We start from the raw sequence: 19,702 nt of genomic DNA, 5'->3' as shown, positions 1-19,702 counted from the left end.
TAACCAAACCAAGAAATTACACCCAGAACAGACAGGCAGGGCACATTAGAGGTCTCATCAATTAAGGATTATTATCTGGTGAGACCACAAAAAAAGGTCTTCTCACTGGTGGTCCCTTCTTTATGGAACATTATTCCCCAAAAGGAATGGGTGGTCCCCAGCCTGCCACTTTTCCAAAAACCCTAAAAATGTGGCTTTGTCAGGAGGCCTGGGAGCCATGAATGGAAGATGGAGACAATCAAATGGCTGATTTGATTGTCTTGTTGCTGTCATGGGGGTGGGGTGGGTTTTGTTACATGGTTGGTTTTTAAAAATCTTATTAAGTCACGTGGAGTTATCTCTGTGTGAGTTGGACAGCTGTCTGAAGTTGTTTACTAAATAAATAAAATTATAGCAACAAAATTAATGAAGGCATGCTGACCAAGGTTAAAACACACCAACATTTGAAATACAGAGAGGAAACCACTAAGCCAGGCATGAGCAAGTCTGTGTTTCTTGAGAGTAGATCAAAGCAATTCGGAATAACAGGTTTTTTTTATGCCAATATTACGGATTCTAGGCGACCACAAAACCTGCCCAGAATAATCGCTCACAAGAGTTGCTGTGGTGTATTCATGCAGCAAGAACTGATTGGCAGACTTGATGTGGGGCAAGGCTCCCAGGTCTTTAAAGGAAAATGCTAAGTTTCCGATACTCCTCAGCGTTAATTGTGAGAAAAATATCGACTCCTCAAGTTCTCCCATAAAATAGCTGAAGGCACTAAATACGACAAGGCCAAAGTTGGCATCACACAGAATGGAGAAAGCAAGGTAATAAAATGGCCTATGTTCCTAAAAAGATGGGTTATTTAGTTTAGAGTCAAGCGCTCCAAAACCATTAATAAATCTTTGGAGGGGTACCTTAAAAAAGATCTCCAGCCAGCAAACGCTTTGGTAAACTTTGACAACTGAAAGAATTCTAAAGAGTATAAAAGTCCAAATCCAAAATTCCTGAGGAAAGTGGACTCCGTTAAGGAGAAAGCTAAGTGAAGGAGAGCAAGCAACACTTCTGAGACCAACACACCCTTAGAAGAAGAAAATAAACACCTTAGACTATAAACCCCTTTACGACCTGTGGACTTCAATTCTTAGAATTCCTAAACCAGCATGGCTGGTTCAGGAATTCTGGGAGTTGAAGTCCACAGGTCGTAAAAGGCCATAGTTGCCCATCCCACCCCTGCCTTAGCCCCTAAATTGTACAATCACAGGAATTGCACAGAGAATGAGGAAAGAAGACCAGAACCAGACCACTGTTCAAGGACTCAGCTCTTCTTCCTGGTTTCTTCCAGGAGCAGGGGCTAATGTCCCTGCAGCAGCAGAAAAAATTAGAGAAGCCAAGATGCAGTCCTCAATGCTTCTAGGCCCAGTCAGGCCTCTCACTCCTCTTCCACGGGGACACGGACCTGATGCCAAGCATTGTTGAGGACTCCCAAAATGTTCCAGAGTGGTTCCACACGTTCAGGTTGCACATTGTAGCTGGTGTCCACAGCCTTGCAGACAATGTTCAACTCCTTGGTTCCAGGAGGCACAAAAGTATCCAGCTGCCAAAGCTTCCAAGCCCAAGCTTGGCCAGGCAGCTGCTCCTCACCAGTTAGCGTTGCCTCTTGCCAGTTTTTCCCACCATCCAGGGAGACATCTACACGGATCACCCTCTGCCCCCCACCACTCCAGGCATAGCCCTTCACCTTGAGCTCCCCAGGAGAGACAGATGTCTTAGAAGATGGCTCAGTGATGGCAGACTGGATGGGCATCTCTTGAATGGCAGGTGCCTTGGAGAAATCCACTGTCTCCCAGGTTACGGAAGAAGAAAATCCTTTGTAATCCTTTTGCTGCCACTGGCTTTTGCTTTCCTCTGGCCCCACTGTAATCCGAGCCACCCATTTTACATGACGAGCCCCCACCACTCCTGGCACAATAACTCTCAGAGGAAACCCATGGTCTCGAGGCAGCTCCTCCCCATTCATCTCATATGCCAAGAGGACATCCACATCTGGACTCATGGCTTTCTGAAAAGGGATAGAGGCTCCATATACAGTGCCACTATGATCCTTGTCCAGGCCCTCAAAGGAGACATGGCCCTCATACCCTGGTTGATACCCAGCTTGCATTAGAACATCCCGAAGGCGGGCACCACCCCAACAGGCATTGCTAATGGCCCCAATGTTCCACCCGAGCCGGTTGGTATTCTGGATGGCGTTTAACTCTGCCCGGCGATTGCCAGCACACTGTATGGTGGCAGTAACCTCGTACTTTGGAAAATTCTGCTTCAGATCTTGCAAAGAGAAGGACAGGTTCTGTCCAGAGGGACTCTGAATACACAGGCGATAGGCTTCAGGGTCCACAACTGGCACTGGGAGATGGTTACGTTTGAAGAAGAGCTGGTTAGGGGTCAAAAAATATTCTGCCAGTAGCTCTGGCGGAGGTTCTGCATTGAAGGGCTTGAGGGTATTGACTCGGAGGGCAGGGTGGCGCGGAGGATCGTTGGCATAAGGGTCATCTGGGCTTGGCAGAGGAGGCTCTTCTGGGCTCAGCTCTCCTATCTTATATTCTTGAAGGATCTCTTGGATATGATCTTGTTTATGCATAGCATAGAGTGCCCAAAAGGGTTCCAAAGCTCCGCCTGCTGCCAGAAGAATCTTGCTTTTGCCGCCAGGGTGAAGCTCTAAGAAATTGGTGACATCAAAAACATCATTGCCGTAAGTCACCCACACCCGATTTGCTTCATTATGATGGCGGGCCACTTCTTCTCGGGTGAAGCGAGGGAATGAGGTAGTGGCCGTTGGAGGCTCAGCCGTGGCTGCCTGCGAGAAAACCAAAAGAGGCAATCAGGAAAGGAACAGTACACGGGGATTTGGAGCTGGCACATTCCAGCGACTCTCTTTGCCTACTCAGATTCCTCTAACCAAATTGTTCAGACTGAAGAAGCTGCTTGGATGGACAACTAAACGTCTCAAACCAACAAGGAAGTAAGTCCAGCCGTCATGATTTAACTTCTTCCAGATAATTCTATCTGGATGACTATGAATCTTCATTGACAGTATTCAGAGATGTTTCTCTCAACTCAAGAGGCCTACCAGGCATGGTTTGAAAATGTCCAGACCACAGTCCAAAAATAGGGGATGCCAGGCCCTACATGGGGGTGCAGTTTAAGCAGTTTTAAGCAGCAAAATGGCTGCCTGAGGCATCTGTGCCAAGCTAAGGAGGGAACTAATATTTGACTCTATCCATTCTTTGGCCACAAAAGGCCTCACAGTGACTGCATGTGGGACATGCCTTTTGGGCCCCTTCAGTAATAGGGCCTTTCAGTCACTATTTCTTAAGCATTTAGGAAGTCTCAACTGAAGCAGAGTTTCAACACCACCCTTCCCCAGTAGCCTGAAAACTTCCTCATTCCATTCCTGTGTGACATGTAGTGCCATCTTTCACTCCCTCACCTGCCAATGGCGGTTTCCATAAGCCAAGATGCTGCACACACCCAGGCCTGCTCCCGCTGCTACCATCAGCCTGCGCCTCCTGATGCCAGCACCGTTCCAAGTGCTATGGGCACAGAAGGGGAGCCGCACCCAATAAGTGGGAGGACAGTTTCTCCAAGGCATCTCTCTTAACCTGTAAGGAAAAAAAGAAATGCAATACTTTAAGAAGACATGTACACCCAGAAACACTCCACACAAGTTGAGCCTTTCTTAATGAAAGATCAGAGAAATATCATAATAATTTCTCAAAGAAAGACAATATGTCACCTACTATCTTAAGAGGTCTCTCAAAACAGAGGGAGGAAAAAAAAGAAGCTAGAAGCTGTGTCTCTGAGCATTAGGGACAAGCAACATGGATCAGCTGTTCAGTTGAACTGCCACCCAGTTTGCACAGTTCCTGGAACTAAACGATTGTGGTCCACAAAAGATAGCAGGCCAAATCAGACGGATGCTTGATCCTGTCTAGCAGGGCTGCTCTATGGTCTGAAGGGCTTCAGGTTACCAAGCAGCCTGCCAAAGCTATTTTACCTATTTTACCTTCAGATCTTCATGGATGGTAATGACAAATGGTTCTCAAGTTGAGTTTTACAAACCATGGTTGAGTCCTTTCTGATCCTACAAAGCACATATTCTATTCTGCAAGCAGCCATTTAAGAAGAGGTGTCCCGGCGTCCTTTAAATGTACTGGGTCACAACTATGAGCTTTTTGAATGTGATGAATCATGTGCCACACTTACAAAGCCTGTGATGCAAACAGAGAAAAGCAACGGCAAAGGAAAGTGTAGAAATCCATTACTGGAAGAAGGAGGAGGGGGAGAAAGCATTACAGGAGGCTGCCAAGAAGCAGAGGGAACTCTTTTCTGGTCTCCAAGCAACAAAACCTAAGAATCCCCCTAATCTGCTTTCAAATAAATCTTCTTAAAACAAAAGGGTGGTTTCCTATTTCCAGAGAGAATAGTGTGAACAGGCAACCTAGAGGGTGAGTTGCCAGATCTCCAACGCAAGAGTTTGTTCAGTTCCTTGGCTGGCCTTCTTGACTTGGCAGAGTTCGGCTTTGTTTTTGAGAGCAGCTTGCGTTCACCACATGTTGCAAGCTTCTGAAACGTTCAAAATAAAGTCAACAAGAAAGCACCTTCCGGATTATGATTAGAAAAAGGAAAAACATTTCCCTGAAAGCAGAGGCAAGGAAAGTTTTTGCAATTGAAAGTTTTTGCAATTTTCTTTAAAAAACAACAACACCACTTGGGCCTTTAATGTCAGAATGAGTTTGGCCTCCAAGACTGCAATATAACCAAAGCACATGGATCAAATTTTTCAAGAAGCTTAACATGTCACTGCCGGCTCTATTTTAGCATGCACAAAATCCAGCAGTACACTATCAATTATTTTTTTAAAAAGGAAACTTTTCTGCTAGGCTTGGATTGCTCAATCTTTGTAGAAGAGCCGAAACATCTGAACATGACTTTTGCAATCAAAAGCATCGGAGTCAGATATCTGCTTTCCAGGAATCTCAAACATTACTGATTAATGTTTGCCTCCACTCAAGGTGAAAACGAATGAGCAATAAAAAAGATCTCTAAGTTTGTATCCTTGGTCTGGAACTGTAGAGGCAGAAGCCCTGCTAAAAGGGAAAGGAAACGTTTATAGATAAGATTAGAGGCCTATATATATCAGTGCAAGGAGCCAAGGCAAACAGACTGAAATAATATTATTTAGGTAAGTTGGGGTAAGGTGTCTGGATTTGTTTTTATGAAGTTGTACATTTTTTATTAATAATCTGTAACACTATCTGAGAGGGAGGGGAAATGGCAGGATAGAGTTGGGACAGGTTTGAAAAGAGAACAAGAAGAAGTTGATAGACCAAGATAAGCTCTTGCAAGACTGCTATTATTTAATCAAACTGATTTAGTCTTGCCTGAGATTAAAATTTGGGTAATTTAGACTTTTTAAAACAGTATCAACAGTCTAAAAAGAAAACCTTTTGAGCGTTACTGTCTTTTTTTCAATCGTCTAAGGCAGGGGTGTCAAACTCGCGTTATCACGGTATCGTCATGGGACGTATCGGGACTTTTTCCCCCTTCGCTAAACTGGGTGTGGCCAATACGTGACACATCCGGTCTGTGGGCCAAGAGTTTGACAGCCCTGCTATAAGGTATCAGTAATGTAGAAACAAATTCACTGTCTAAAAATAATTCTAAAAGGAAATGGTCAACAATGATATTCTAATAACTTATGAGCAATCTTAATATAATGACACAATGAATATTGAGGTTATTTCATTATTCTTCTTAGCTGAACCCCTTCTAACTTCATCAAGACAGCATTAATAAAAAGCATCTCTGATAATAACTTTTAATTATTGCCACCATGTCTAAGATTCCAGTTGACAAAGTGTTCTGGACTGTAGCTTTTTGCATCCACTTTGACAGAATTATAGGTAGCAGGAATTCTGAATTTGGATGCATTGTTCAGAATTAAAAGTTTCCCTTCACTATAAATATGCTTTCAAATGAGTAACTCTTTTTTCATACCAGCATGTTCTCTGAAGGGTACAGAAACCATTTCCGCTGGATCTGGACAGCAACATCTTCCCCAAATCTATATGCAAAAGAGAGAATCAGCAAAAGTTATTACAAAAAGGGGGGGGGGGAAATCTCACAAATGCCTACTATAGGCACCTTTGAAAAATCAAATGCTTCTCCTTAACTTTACTGCTGGCAAATACATACATTGGCTTAGGCTCGGTAAGCATTATAAATCAAAATATGGCTGGAGATTAGCACAGAAAATATTCAAATCTATTTTTAAACAGCTATTCCTAGAAAGCAGTTTGGAAAGCTAATTGTTATCAGGACGTGCCAAGATGATGGATATGCCCATTAGATAGTCACTTCATTAGTCTGCTGTTGAATAAAAAATATATATATAAAACCACTAAATTACAGGAAAAGGATGTTAGGTTTCTTTTTAATAGATGCTTTAGTTCTTATAGTATTGGTTCCATTTGGCAGGATTGGCATGCTCCAGGTTCCTTCGATTAAGCAATGGCATTTACTGAAAATACAAGTGTATTTTCTCTGCTGCCCCTGCCCTCTGGACTGAGATTCCCCCCATCCCCCACCCCAAAATTCAAATGGCATCCACCCAACTAGGATTTTGAAGGGCCTTTAAAGACCTGGCTCTTTGTCCAGGCCTTTGGAGAGTACAAATGATACCCTTTTCTTCCTTTCTGTTTCTCTTTGCCACTGTTTTCCCTTTGTCTTCTATTATTTATGTTTACTCTATTGTTGTTTGTTTTTAAAAAATATTTTAACAATTGTACACCGCCCAGAGCTGCTTGAAGTTGGGCAGGTATATAAATGCAATAAAATTATTATTCAATTCATGGACAATCCCAATCAGAGTAGGAAACAGCAGTCTTAATTTTAGGCAAAACTATGCAGCTCCTCCTCTTCCTCAATTTGTTTTAATTACAGGAAACTTAAAAAGTAGTTTGTCAAGTTTGTATATTTGATGGGACGCTACAATTCCTGTAAAAGCTGTAAGTTTTTGTATACAGGCAGGCAGGCAGGTTTGAGAATAAGATTCAGGGAAGCTGTTCTTCATCTGATTTTGACTAAGCAAAAAGCATTTAGCCTAACTACTTATTGTTTTTTTTAAAAGTGCTCGGATATAACCCAAAGATCCTATCATAGAGTAAGTTTTTAAAAACAGCCCTGAGAGACATTCAGCTGCAGTTTCTGCCAGCCCACAGTTGAAAAAAAAGACACCAACAGCTGTTGGGGGATAAGATAAGAGAGTATTACTTTCTGCAGCAGATGGAAAATTGGGAAACTAAAAGCAGAGCAGAAGACCTAGATGGGCAGATCTCCAAATAATAACTGAGCAACTCTATTTTAATTGTGCAACATGTTCTATTTCTAACGATAAAGAATTATTTTATTTATTTATTCAATTTATCTCAAATTAGTGACTATGGCTAGCGAACCATCATCAAAACAGTTAACCAACAGTTAAAACACAATATAAAAAGAGAAAAACAAAATAAAATTGAGTACAAGTAGAAATGAAGAGATATTATAATCCAAAGGTGCCAACAAAACCAGCTGACAACTCACTCCAAACTTCAGATCACGTCACCTGGCGGCCTCGTGAAGATATTAAATAAGAGGAGAGGTCATAAGTCACTTCTATCAGTGCCGTTGTAACTTTGAACGATCACTAAACGAATGGTTGTAAGTGGAGGACTACCTGTAACTATTGCCCAGGCCCAATCACACCTTGGCAGCCTTGTCTATCCAGGAGAGGCAAGGATCTAACACAGAGGTGGCCGAACTGACAGCTGTGAGAACCCTGTTCTCTTCCTCAACTTCAGCAGGATTGAACTCCTCCCAGATAACCATGTAAGACCCAGCCCTCTAACCTCCACTGGCCCTGCACCAGGGGTGAAATGCTCCCGGTTCGCCTGATCCGGTAGCGATGGCAGCGGGTGGTTTGGAGAACTGGTAGCAAAAAATCCCTGTGCACCCACCCCCACCATGCCCAGCTGAGCCGCACGATCATCAGAGGCTTTTTTTTTTACTTTTAAAAGCATTTTTTCTACAACCTCTTCCGATGAAAAAATGCCTTTAAAAGTTAAAAATAAAAGCCTCTGATGATCGCGTGGCTCAGCTGGCATCATCAGAGGCTTTTCAAAGCATTTTTTTCTGCAACCCCTTGGCCGAAGAGGTGGTAAAAAAAATGCTTTGAAAAGTCTCTGACGATCCCAGCTGAGTTCCCTGATCGGCAGAGAGGCATTTTTTAAAAATCCTCTCTGATGATCCCAGCTGAGTTCCTGATCGGCAGCATTAGAAAAAATACTTTGAAAAGTTAAAAAAAAAAAGTTGGCCACGCCCACCCAGTCACATTAACCCCCCCACCAAGCCACGCCCACAGAACCGGTAGTAACAGATTTTACATTTCACCCCTGCCCTGCACCAAGGCTGGAATTCAACACAGCGAACCCAAGCAACTTTATCCACTAGATAATCAGTGTATCCCTCACAGTATCTCTGGAGATAAACTCAGAATGACTCCCTCCAAGGAGGGACTGGGTTACCGGAAACAGGGCTGCTGGCTTGCTATCTGCAGAGGCAATAAAGGCAGAGAAATAATAGTTTTGCCATCTTTATTGCCAGTAGCTAGGCACTAATCGCAGCTCTAGCTGCTGTTCAATCATCTTCGCTCTTTGTTGCTTGCCAGTGTCATTCTAGATTGCCACTTAGACCTCTTAAGCTATTCTGTATATACCAAGGAGAATTCCGGGATCCATTGTGTAGAGGCCACTCAGGCACAATCCGATCCAAAGCCATAGCTGCTCTCCCATTCCAGGCGGCTATCAAGGGTTCAGGTGGACCAGGGATATCAAACTTGTGTCGTCACGGTGACGTCACGTGACGTATCACAACTTTTCCCCCCTTTGCTAAACCAGGCGTGGGTGTGGCCAGCGTGTGACGCATCTGGCCTGTGGGCTGCGAGTTTGACACCTGGACCATCTCACCTACCTCTGTTGTCTTAGCAATCATCACACCTGAGCTCACTGATTCCACACAGCCATGTTAAAAAAATCTTCAGTCACCATTGTTGTGCTCCTCTCCATTGCCACACAGCCTAACACTGCTCGGTAGGCCATAACTGGTCCATACGGTATTGTTCCACATACCTGGTGCACCCAATCTGATTGTCCAATTGCTGGTTCTCAGGGACGATGGTCCTGTCACAGCAGCAACCCAGAAAAAGATAAACCCATAAATCCCAGGCACCAAGAGCAACACAGCCTGCCCCAAGCTGCAACACAGCTTATAAGAAAAACAAGTTGTGCGGGCTCAACCGGAAGTAACGTCCATCGAGCTCAAAAGATGAACCCAAATTCATTGGAACTCCACCACGTCCCAACCCAACTTTACAAGCTGGTTCCAGTCCAACCTGCTACAACATGCTAAAACTAGCTACTATTGACAGACTCTGCAAAATACCTGGCCTTGGAGCCATGTTAAAAAACAAAAGGTAAGCTGTATTTTGAAATTATTTCTCCAAACAAATATATCATCATTAATCCCCAGACAGCTAAGGAGTTATGAAAACTGGTATCCAATATACCCAGTCAGAAGTGTACCAAAGCCATCAAATGAGCTGGAAAGATTTCAAGTCCAGGATGAAATCCAACTTTCTAGCCATTGTTATTTCTGAAATGTTTGGTTGACCAATAGGGATAGATTGCTTTTTAATGAAATATTTGAACTTTGAACAGATATCACAATTTTTCCTGAAATAATTGACAGCTTAAGTAGCTTGACAGTCACAGAGAAAAAGCAAGTGCTCCCTTTTCAACTTTATCTCATATTGCAAACAAGAAAGCTCACTTTCAAAATTCTGGACATTCCTTGAGTATATTTTCTGATCTGACTTTCATACAGCATTTTTATTCTTCTGTGGATAGATCCATTTCTCCTGATTTAATTTAAGATCAATGTAAATGAGCTCAATGTAAATGAAAAGTACAGTTTTTGCTAAATGTCTATAGAGATTCTCAATCATCCAGGTCATGGTTATCCCAAAGGTGCTTTTTCAAAAGGCAACAAATGGAGTTTGTTTTTCCTTGAAGATGAAAAACTTCTTGGATGAGAAGTGAAACGTCTTCAAGGAAAAACAAAATACAGTTGCCTTTTGAAAAAGCACCTTTGGTATAGTTTTTGCTTTTAGGCATCTTCTGAATTATGGCATCTAATTTTTTTTGGTTCAGTAAATCAATTGGATCCTATGTTACACATGGGATGACTAGATTAGTTTACAATGCAAGGCATACACTTATCTCAGTTAATGTCTATGATGGCCTTTGAACATATAATACCTATTAATGGTACAACACTGCTAAGAATGTTGCATTATGCACAAACATGAATATTTTTGTACACTTGAGCAATCTTATCTATAAAGTTTCTTGAATCATAAATGAAATTTTACCTTTCATTTATGACTCTAAGCAAAATATCCTTAAGCAGAATATACCTGGCAATTAAGGGCTTACAGAAACTCAGGCCTCCAGGAAATAAATTTGGAGTTGCAGATCTGCACTCCTCCCTTGCTTTCCAAGCAAAGTACAGGAAGATAACCTTTCCAATATTGCTAAACTAATAACTACTGCAAGAGTAGTTTTATGTAAGCATATAAGTTTTGTGCACCAGTATAACTTTTGCGGCCTCCAGCGTTTCTTTAGAATGGGAGGAGCACACATTCTGGGGCTGTTTTGGAATGGCGCTAGCAAGGCATAAGAGCAAAGCAGGCATTTGCAAATGCTAAATATATTTATTTTTTTCCTTAAAAGTCCCTGAAATCTCAAATAAAATAGCTATTGCTTTATCCTCTTCTGGAATGCAGTCCTGGAGACCATAGCTACCAGATAAGGGCAGCTAAAATCCAGAGAGCCATTAATTTGGTAGCCAAAATTTGATTTTTTTTCCATCTCTTTGCTACCATCTAAGAGCTCACTAGATTTTCAAAGGCCACGTCTTAAATAAGTAGCCAATTTTATACACCATACAAAGCATGTGGCCCTCAGGGTCAAGGAAGTTGACACAATGCTTAATAGCTTTATCACGCATTTATATATTTATTTCACACTGTTCTTCTATCCTGTTTTCGTCTAGACAACAATTACATTTTATCAATTATCCCATCACTTTAATTAAGGAAGTTCAAACAGCTGTCAGATTATGGACAAAGAAATAGGAAGAATAGGCATAGACTAGCAAAAATTCAGCTAAAACTATGTGGCTGGGACAAAAATCCTTTCCCTACACTAACTGTTTGGCTGGGTAGGTCAAAATATCTTATAAGTGATGTTTATTTTCCATGGAAAATACTTAATAGTTGTGAAAGAAAAAAATAGAAGTAAATTTTCCAGTATTTTCATCTGGACATGCCTGAGAATAAAGCGGTAATGAATACAAGTGAGCCATTCACCAAAATACATGTTTTCTTTCAATCATGTATATTCCCGATACATTTAGATTACAATTTTATCAGCCTTGATTGGATTAGCTGGGAATGGTATTACTGTACCCCAGATTAAGAGGCAACATGGGGCACTGGTTATGGTACAGTATTGGACTACCACTAGGGAGAGTCAGTCCATCATAAACCTCAAGGGGACTGTGGGCCAGTCATTCACTCACCGTCAAAGCTTTTGGCAGTGGCACTGAAAAAAATGACTTATGACAGTTATGACCACTTACAACCATTGTAGCATCCCCATGGTCACGTGATCAAAATTTGGATGCTTGGCAACTGGCATGTATTTATGACGGCTGCAGTGTCCCGGGCTCATGTGATTCCCTTTTGCGACCTTCTGTCAAGCAAAGTCAATGGGGAAGCCAGATTCACTTAACTAATTTAACCACTGCAGTGATTCACTTAAGGGTGGCAAGAAAGGTCATTAAAATAGGGCAAACCCCACTTAGCAACTATCTTGCTTAGGAAATTTTGGGTTCAGTTGTGGTGAAGGACTACCTACATTACCTAGCAGTGGTGGGTTCCTCCCAGTTCCGCCGAGCCAGTAGCGGTGATGATATGACGTCACCGAACCGGTTCTGCCCACCCCGCCCCCCAGCGTTATTCTTACCTTTTATTTGGCCTCACCCCCAATCTATTGCTGCCTCCTGAGTCCCAGCTGATCGGAAAGGCTTCAAAGGGCCGCCCTACAGTTGATCAATGTTAAAAGGCAGTGTGGTGGTAGACCGGTGCCTCCAAAAACAAATGAGTAGACCGGTACAGCTCTGCAAGCAGTTAAAAGCCTGGTAGACCAGTACCTCTGCTAAATCCTAAAGAATTGTCACATGACCATCAAGCCATGCCCACAAAATAAGCCACGCCCACAGAACCGGTAGTAAAAAATTTTAGAACCCACCCGTTACCTAGCCTACCTTTGGTTCCTAAAGAAAAGGTGGACTTTGCCTTTAACAACAACAACAACAACAACCCCTCAATCATGATTTTGGGCAGGCTGGGGACAACAGGGCTGCCAACCGGGGAGTCTCCAAGTTCAATGCCCTGAAAGGTGCAGATCAAAGCAGAATACGTGAAATGGTGTGCAACCCACCAGCACAATTTGTGCAAGCTCCAGCAATGTTCTAACTGGGTGGAAACACACATTCCGGGGCTTTTTTTTTTTTGGGTGTGTGTTTTGCAACAGCACTAACGTGGCTCAAGAGCAAAACAGATGTTTACAAACGCTAAACGTTTTTATTTACCCTTTCAGGAAAAACCCTGCAACACAATAGCTGTAGCGCTACCCGCTTTTGGCAATGCAGCCCCACTACTCTGGATCAAAGCAAACGGACAGGCCTCTTGGAAAGGGGAGGGGGGGTGGATGAAAAAAAAAAAAAGGCTTTCGGGGTTTAGGTCCCAAAGCCAGCCGACCGCAGCGCCCGCGGTTCGGATCCAGCGGTCCCCGAGCTCCGGGGAAGAGCCAGAGGACCCAAGGCCAGACCAAACACACGTGTCCCTCCCTTGGCCTGGCAGGACCGTGGAAGCGTGTCGGAAAGATAACTTGCCCCGAACTCCACTCGAGAGACCCGCTGCTCCGAAACGCTGCTGGGACTCCCAACTCGATTCCTCCGCTCGCTCCTTTTTCTCGTCGGGCCGAACTCGGGACCTTCTCGAGACTTGGCGCCCGCCGGTCAAGCCCGCCTTTGCGGTCCGAGGAAAGCGCGCTCTCGGTGGCGGCGGCGGCGGCGGCGGCGATGACACGCCTTCGCCTTGGGGAGACCGCAAGGAAAGGACCGCGTCTCACGACCTCGTCCCGCAGCGCCCGAGGCCAAAGAGGACCTGCTTCGGGAAAGGCGGGAAGGTGACCCGCTCCGCTCTCGCTTCTGGGGTCGGTGACGCGCCGATGCCGATAAAGCTCCTGGCTCTCTCCGGAATGAGGGTCGGTGGCGGCTCCCTCGCCCGGTGCGCCTTTCAGGATGCTCCGATTGGAGGCCGTGGTGCGCAGGTACCGCCACGATGGCCCCTCCCACTCCGGCACCAGCGGAGGGGTTGGCTCCGACCTCTGGATTTAGCTGGCAGGGCGTGGGGCTTCCTATATCCCTTTCCTAGGGCGCTGGAATACAAATCCCATACTTCTCAGCCATCAGGGCCGTTCGTCAGCATGGAGAAGCCTGCCCTGTTTACTAATACCTGCTGGGTTTTTCAATATTTAGAATAAAAAAGTGAACCACTTAAATACAGGTAGTCCTCGACTTACAGCGGTTCATTTAGTGACTGTTCAAAGTTAGCATGACACTGAGAAAAGTGACCGATGACCGTTTTTCACATTTACGACCATTGCAGCATGCCCTTGGTTGGAAGCTTGGAAACCGGCTCATGTTTATGATGGTTGCAGTCAGTGGTGGGATTCAAATAGTTTTAACAACCGGTTCTCTGCCCTAATGATTTGTTCCAACAACCAGTTCACCAAACTGCTCAGAAAGTTAACAACCGGTTCTCCCAAAGTGGTGCGAACTGGCTGAATCCCACCACTGGTTGCAGTGTCTCGGGGTCATGCGATCACCTTTCGAGATCCGCCTGACAAACAAAGTCAATGGGGAAGCCGGAGTCACTTAACAATCGTGTGACTAACTTAACATCTGCAATGATTTGCTTAACAACTATGGCAAGGAAGGTCGTAAATTGGGGTGAAACTTGCTTGGCAACTGTCTCACTTAGCAACATAAATTTTGGGCTCAATTGTGTTTGTAAGTCAAGGACTACCCGACTACCGTGTTTATTTATATCCCGTCTTTTTATCTTTGTTAATAACTCAAGGTGGGGAAATATCCTGAATACTCCTTCCTCTTCCTATTTTCCCCACAACCACCGTCCTGTGATGTGAGTTGAAGGAGACTGGCAAAAAGTAACACATCCGTCTTTCTTGCCTAAAGTGGGAGTAAGATTGCACAACTTCCAAAGTTTTATAATTACGGTAACTATTGTAATGACGTAAACCATACAATCTTGCACCTATACTGATGTGTGTAAGTATAATAGTCTAAAACAGATGATGTAGTGGCTTGGGGAATTTACAAATACTATGTCAGGAGGAAGGGCTTTACCAGTCCTTTATAGGTAAAACCAAAATGCAGATTAGGATAATTAATATGCTAAAGCAGGAGGAATCATATAAGTCAAAGTCATAATGACTGGTATTTGTTAGGTTTATAATCTACCTTTTCCTCCAAGAGCGTGAGGTTGTGCACTTGAGCACTATAATTAGTCAACTTACAACCACAACTGAGCCCAAAATTTCTGTTGCTAGGGAAGATAGTAGTTAAGTGAGTTTTGCCTCCTTTTACAACCTTTCTTGCAACAGATAAGTGAATTACTGCAGTTGTTAAATTAGTAACATGATGTTAAGTGAATCTGGCTTCCTCATTCCCAAAAAGTGATCACATGACTGGGACATTGCAACAGTCATAAGTATGAACCAGTTGCTAAATATCTGAATTTGATTAAATGATCATACGGATGCTGCAACAGTTATGTGAAAAACAATATCACTTTTTTCAGTGCCAATGTAACGTCAGTCACTAAACCAATGGTTTAGTTGAGGTCTGCCTGTATTGTAACTACAGGTAATCCTTGATTTACAACTGCAATCGAGCTCCAACTGAGACATTTGTTAAGTGAGTTTTGCCCTATTTTACAATCTTTCTTGTCACAATTGTTAAATTACCACAATTGTTAAATTAGTAACAAAGTTGTTAAGTGAATCTAGTTTCTCCATTGACTTTGCTTGTCAGGAGGTCAAGAAAGGTGATTAAACGACCACAGGATATTGCAACCATCATGAGTATGAACCAGCTGTCAAGGATCTGAATTTTGATCACGTGACGATGGGGATCTGCAATGGTCATAAGTGTGAAAAATGGCCATAAATTACTTTTTTCAGTGCTGTTTTAACTTTGAAGTCACTAAATAAACTGCTGTAAGTCAAGGACTATCTGTACTGTACTGCATTGCACAACTAAATTTGAATGGAAATCCTGCTGAATTGAATCCTCCAAACCTTTGTGTAAACATAACGAAAACTGAGCCCCAAGCAGCTAATTCACATTAAAGGCCTTGTGTAGTTAAAGGGAGAATTAAACGTTTGTGAAGTTTCCCCCTCCTCTCAACCCAGAGGATCAGTATCAATCCTAATTTACTTGATTGTCTCTGGTTAAATTTAATGAAGAAAACATTGGAAGCCAAACAATAGCACTCAGCTAGTCTATCCTACTCTTTTGGAGGAGCCACACCAAGTAGATAGTTCTGAGTGGAGCACCAGGAATGCATCCTGAATCTTTTATTACACAATTAAAATAAATGAACATGGGTTAATAGTTAACTAAGGATTCCTATAATTATTTTGCTTTACTGTACCATAAAGAATTAGCCTCTCTATTTACGACGCAGTGGGTAATAAAAATGACAGGATGTATTAAGATTGTAGCAATACAGGTAGCCCTCAATCTACGACCACAATTGAACCCAACATTTCTGTTGCTAAATGAGACACTTAATTTTGCCCCATTTTGACCTTTCTTGCCACATTTGTTAAATGAGTCACTTAATGCAGTTAAGTTAGTGACACTGTTGTAAAGTGAATCTGGCTGCCCCATTGACTTCACTTGTCAGAAGGTTGTAAAAGGGGATCACATGACCCCGAGACACTGCAATAGTCATAAATGCGAGTCAGTTGCCAAGCACCTGAATTTTGGTCACCTGACCCATGGAGTTACTGCAATGGTCATAAGTGTGAAAAACTTGCAGTGCCATTGTAACTTTGAACGGTCACTAAATGAAATGTTGTAAGTAGAAGGCTACCTATACTTGCTCCTGCTAGATCATGAATGATGAATGAAGAGACTCCTTTTCAAGATGCAGAAATAGCATTTCTTCATCTTATAAATTTAGTGGCACAAACTTTTCCCATTCTCATTTTAGTACAAACAAAATTATTAAGTGTGCATGAGAGAATATCACAACCAGCTATCATTAATATTTACTCGGTATACATTGTTTTGTTACAATGAATGCATGACTTACAACTGCTAAAATATCATAGCTAACATTCCTGGACAATTTTAATTAAGCCCGAAGAATGTTCAGATCTTGACAGTTTTTACATGAAGTTAGAATTCACTAAGAACTACCAAAATAACCTTGAACTTAAAATGGTTCCAAAATGATTGAAACGAGGAATTTCAAATTTGAACTGTTTTACGCACCTCCATTCTTGACTGATACAAGTGTCTTTATTCAATTTATATTCAAGAATGTTAAGACAGTTAAAACTTTGGGGGAAATACTATTTTAAATTAAATTTTAAAAGGAAGCCAGAGAAGATACAACACTGTTTAACATACAACATTGTATTTGGACAGAACTGATTATTCACTAAGGCTGACATTCAGAATCAGCCAGTGAAATGTCTGGAAGTAGTGATATATTTTATTAAAAGGAAACATCACTTCAGATAATTCTAATACACCCCAAACCATCTATATTCATACATGTTTTTTAAAGGGCTGCCATACATAAAACAGGCAACAAACATTGCCATTGTAAAATAATGGCAGTTCTCTCTTCAAATTTTGTAATTTCCCCAATTAAATTGGCAGAAGTCCCAATGCAGAAAATCAATACCAGCTCTTAACAGTAAAGGGATTTTGCCATTCACCACCTTTGAACCCAAAGGTGGAATTTAAAACATGGGGAAAAATGCCGTTTTATAGAATATTCATTTGAAGCATGTTGGTAGGAACTAGATTTGGTTGCTTCTTAAGTTTCACATATATTTCCCATGCATCCCACTGAATTCTGTGGAACTTCAAAAATAAATGTACTTTGGATTCAGATTTAATATAGTGATCAAAATGCTTAACCTGCCCATCATATTCCAGAAGAGCAGACTGGATATTTGACAAAATGATACTGTTGGAGGGGAAAAAAAGGTATACTAGGTTGACAAATTTTCCTCTGATCAAAGCTATCCATGCAGAGTTGTCAGTTATTGTTGGTGGGCTAATTTATTATATAATGTCTAAATCTAAATCAAAAAGAACTGGGGTAGCAGGAAAGAAGGGAAGTTTTGGTACATGGCTAAGAGAGAACAGAGATAAAAATATGTGTATGCTCCGATTTGTAGTAAGCTTCCATAGAACAAATCCATTTGGGGTGAACATGGAATTGACACATTTGTTTCAAAACTTTTTCCTCAAATACTGGGTTCCACTTTTCACCATTATCAGTGCAATCAGCTTTCAGTAATTCAATAGTATCTTGGTAATGACTAGGGGAAAGGAAGGAATGTTAAGAGTTTGAATCCAGTGTATTACTCATCAGTGAATATCTTGATTGAAATGGGTTTAGGTTTGTTGTAGTAATTTGCTCACCCCAAGGAACATCCATAATACAAAAATTTTTGCAACAAGTTTTTTTTCATTATTTTTGGAAATCAGTACAGTATTCCATCCCAGTGCTCAACTTCCTAAACTGACATTCAGCAGCGCTCCCTACAGGCCACAATGAAGAAATACCAAATTTTGCTAATCTGCAGATATCCATGTTTTTTATGGCCAGTCCTTGCTTTCTGTATGCAAATTTAAAATGTTTATAGGCCAAACTGTGTATAAGGGGAAGGAGAAAAATGTGTTCCAGGTACAAACAGAGGCTAACAAGCATTCATTATGGAATAATGTGTGTTGCAGGACTGATTATACAGTATGTACAGAATGCAGTTCATCGCAAACTGTAATATGTAATATGCAATAAGCCACTAGAGATACTCGTGCTCTCATTTTGTCAGTTCATTTGCATGTTTGAAACACAAAATACTTGTATTGCATGATTTTAATAAGAGACAATAGTGAAATCTGGAGGTGGATGATTGTTTCTATGGTCCAGTTACTGTGGTCCTCCAGATGTGATTGAACTTCAAGTCCTATTTTCTGCCAGAATGGTAAACAAGGATCCCAAGCCAACATTTGCAGAGTCATACATTTCCAGCCCTACCCAGACTGCTGCATAAATGTATGCTAGACCCTCATGAAGATCTCTGAAAGTAAGAGGTCCAACTTCTGAAGATCTGGATTCTCCATCTTCAAAACTGGAAAATGTGCATGTGACAGCAATGCCTAAAAGATTCCCCCAAGACTGGGAGTTGGTTGCAATTTATTATATATCTTTACCACTTCCCTTGCAAAAGGTTTATATTCTCATTAGGAAAAAAATGAGCAAATTTCACACACTGTTAAGTTGTCCATTTTGCTACCCAATGTGTTTGGCAGTATTTACAGATGCCTTATTTACAAACTCATACAAGGTACCTTGTGAATGATGAATTGGGAGCATTTTTTCCCCACCTTAAGCTAACACCATTGTATTTTTTAAACTAAACTGACATTTCTTTTCCCCCGGTGAATTTCAGTAGAAATGACCAAGGTGCAAATATGTGTACTTTTTCCATGCCCCTCCTAAGGTGATCAAATTTCAGGAAATAGCTGTAGGTATAAGATGGCTGAAATTTTATGAATACTCTTTGGGGAAAGAAAACCTTATTCAAATAAGCAAAACTATGTCAAATAAAGATGAGTAGCATGGGCTAATAATTATACATATTTTCTGTAACTTATTCTAAGAATATTTGTTATAAAGTACTTCTATACCCTATTATCCATTTCAAATCCCTTTATTTTTCATTAGATAAAACTTGTGCTGCTTGAATTTTAAGGTGTTTTTTTTTTTAAAAAAACAAACCTATCTAAACCTCCTGGGCTTGGTTCTCCTACTGTCTTCTGCTACATAGAATTGTATTCGCATATGGCAGGCTCAAGGTTTTAAGCTAAGTAATTATTTTATTGTTAACTGATCTAGCATACGTAGCCCTATCTTTCCCAGTAGACTATCAAGAGTCCAAGAGCTAAGCCTGGTTTATTAGGCACTTTGGAGGAAACTTTCTGAACTCAAAAGTATCCTAAGTAGCCATCACATCTGCTTCTAAGTCTGGGCTACCTATGAGTTGGTGCCTTCTCTTCCCGCTTGCAAAAGGATATTTACACTTTTCAAAGTTACCTCGTATTTCTATTATCATTCGGCATGTATTTTAAATCACAATGAAGCAGCAAGCTCATC

The 19,702-nt window shown here is 41.7% G+C and overlaps 1 protein-coding gene across 1 annotated transcript; it reads right to left on the bottom strand.

The window, feature by feature from the left end:
• Positions 1-345: 345 nt before the first annotated feature.
• On the bottom strand, positions 346-13,572 carry SUOX (sulfite oxidase). The gene is made up of 4 exons (XM_034412590.3): positions 13,102-13,572; positions 6,043-6,109; positions 3,473-3,644; positions 346-2,839 (listed from the first exon to the last, which is right to left on the bottom strand). Exons 2-4 carry the CDS (start codon positions 6,096-6,098, stop codon positions 1,415-1,417), a joined length of 1,653 nt encoding a protein of 550 aa, XP_034268481.2. The 5' UTR covers positions 6,099-6,109; positions 13,102-13,572; the 3' UTR covers positions 346-1,414.
• Between the last annotated feature and the right edge of the window lie 6,130 nt (positions 13,573-19,702).

Source organism: Pantherophis guttatus, chromosome 2 (genome assembly GCF_059756535.1).
Source record: "Pantherophis guttatus breed Tessera chromosome 2, ASM5975653v1, whole genome shotgun sequence".
Classification (NCBI taxonomy): Eukaryota; Metazoa; Chordata; class Lepidosauria; order Squamata; family Colubridae; genus Pantherophis; species Pantherophis guttatus.
The sequence above is the reverse complement of the archived record's forward strand: the minus strand, read 5'-3'. Positions and strand labels throughout refer to the sequence as shown.

Coding starts and splice junctions, on each gene's coding strand:
- SUOX (XM_034412590.3), bottom strand. CDS start 6,098: ATGTTGCTGTCCAGATCCAGCGGAAATGGTTTCTGTACCCTTCAGAGA. Junction 3,645..6,042: donor ACCCTTCAGAGAACATGCTG/GTATGAAAAAAG, acceptor TTTTCCTTACAG/GTTAAGAGAGATGCCTTGGA. Junction 2,840..3,472: donor ATGGAAACCGCCATTGGCAG/GTGAGGGAGTGA, acceptor GTTTTCTCGCAG/GCAGCCACGGCTGAGCCTCC.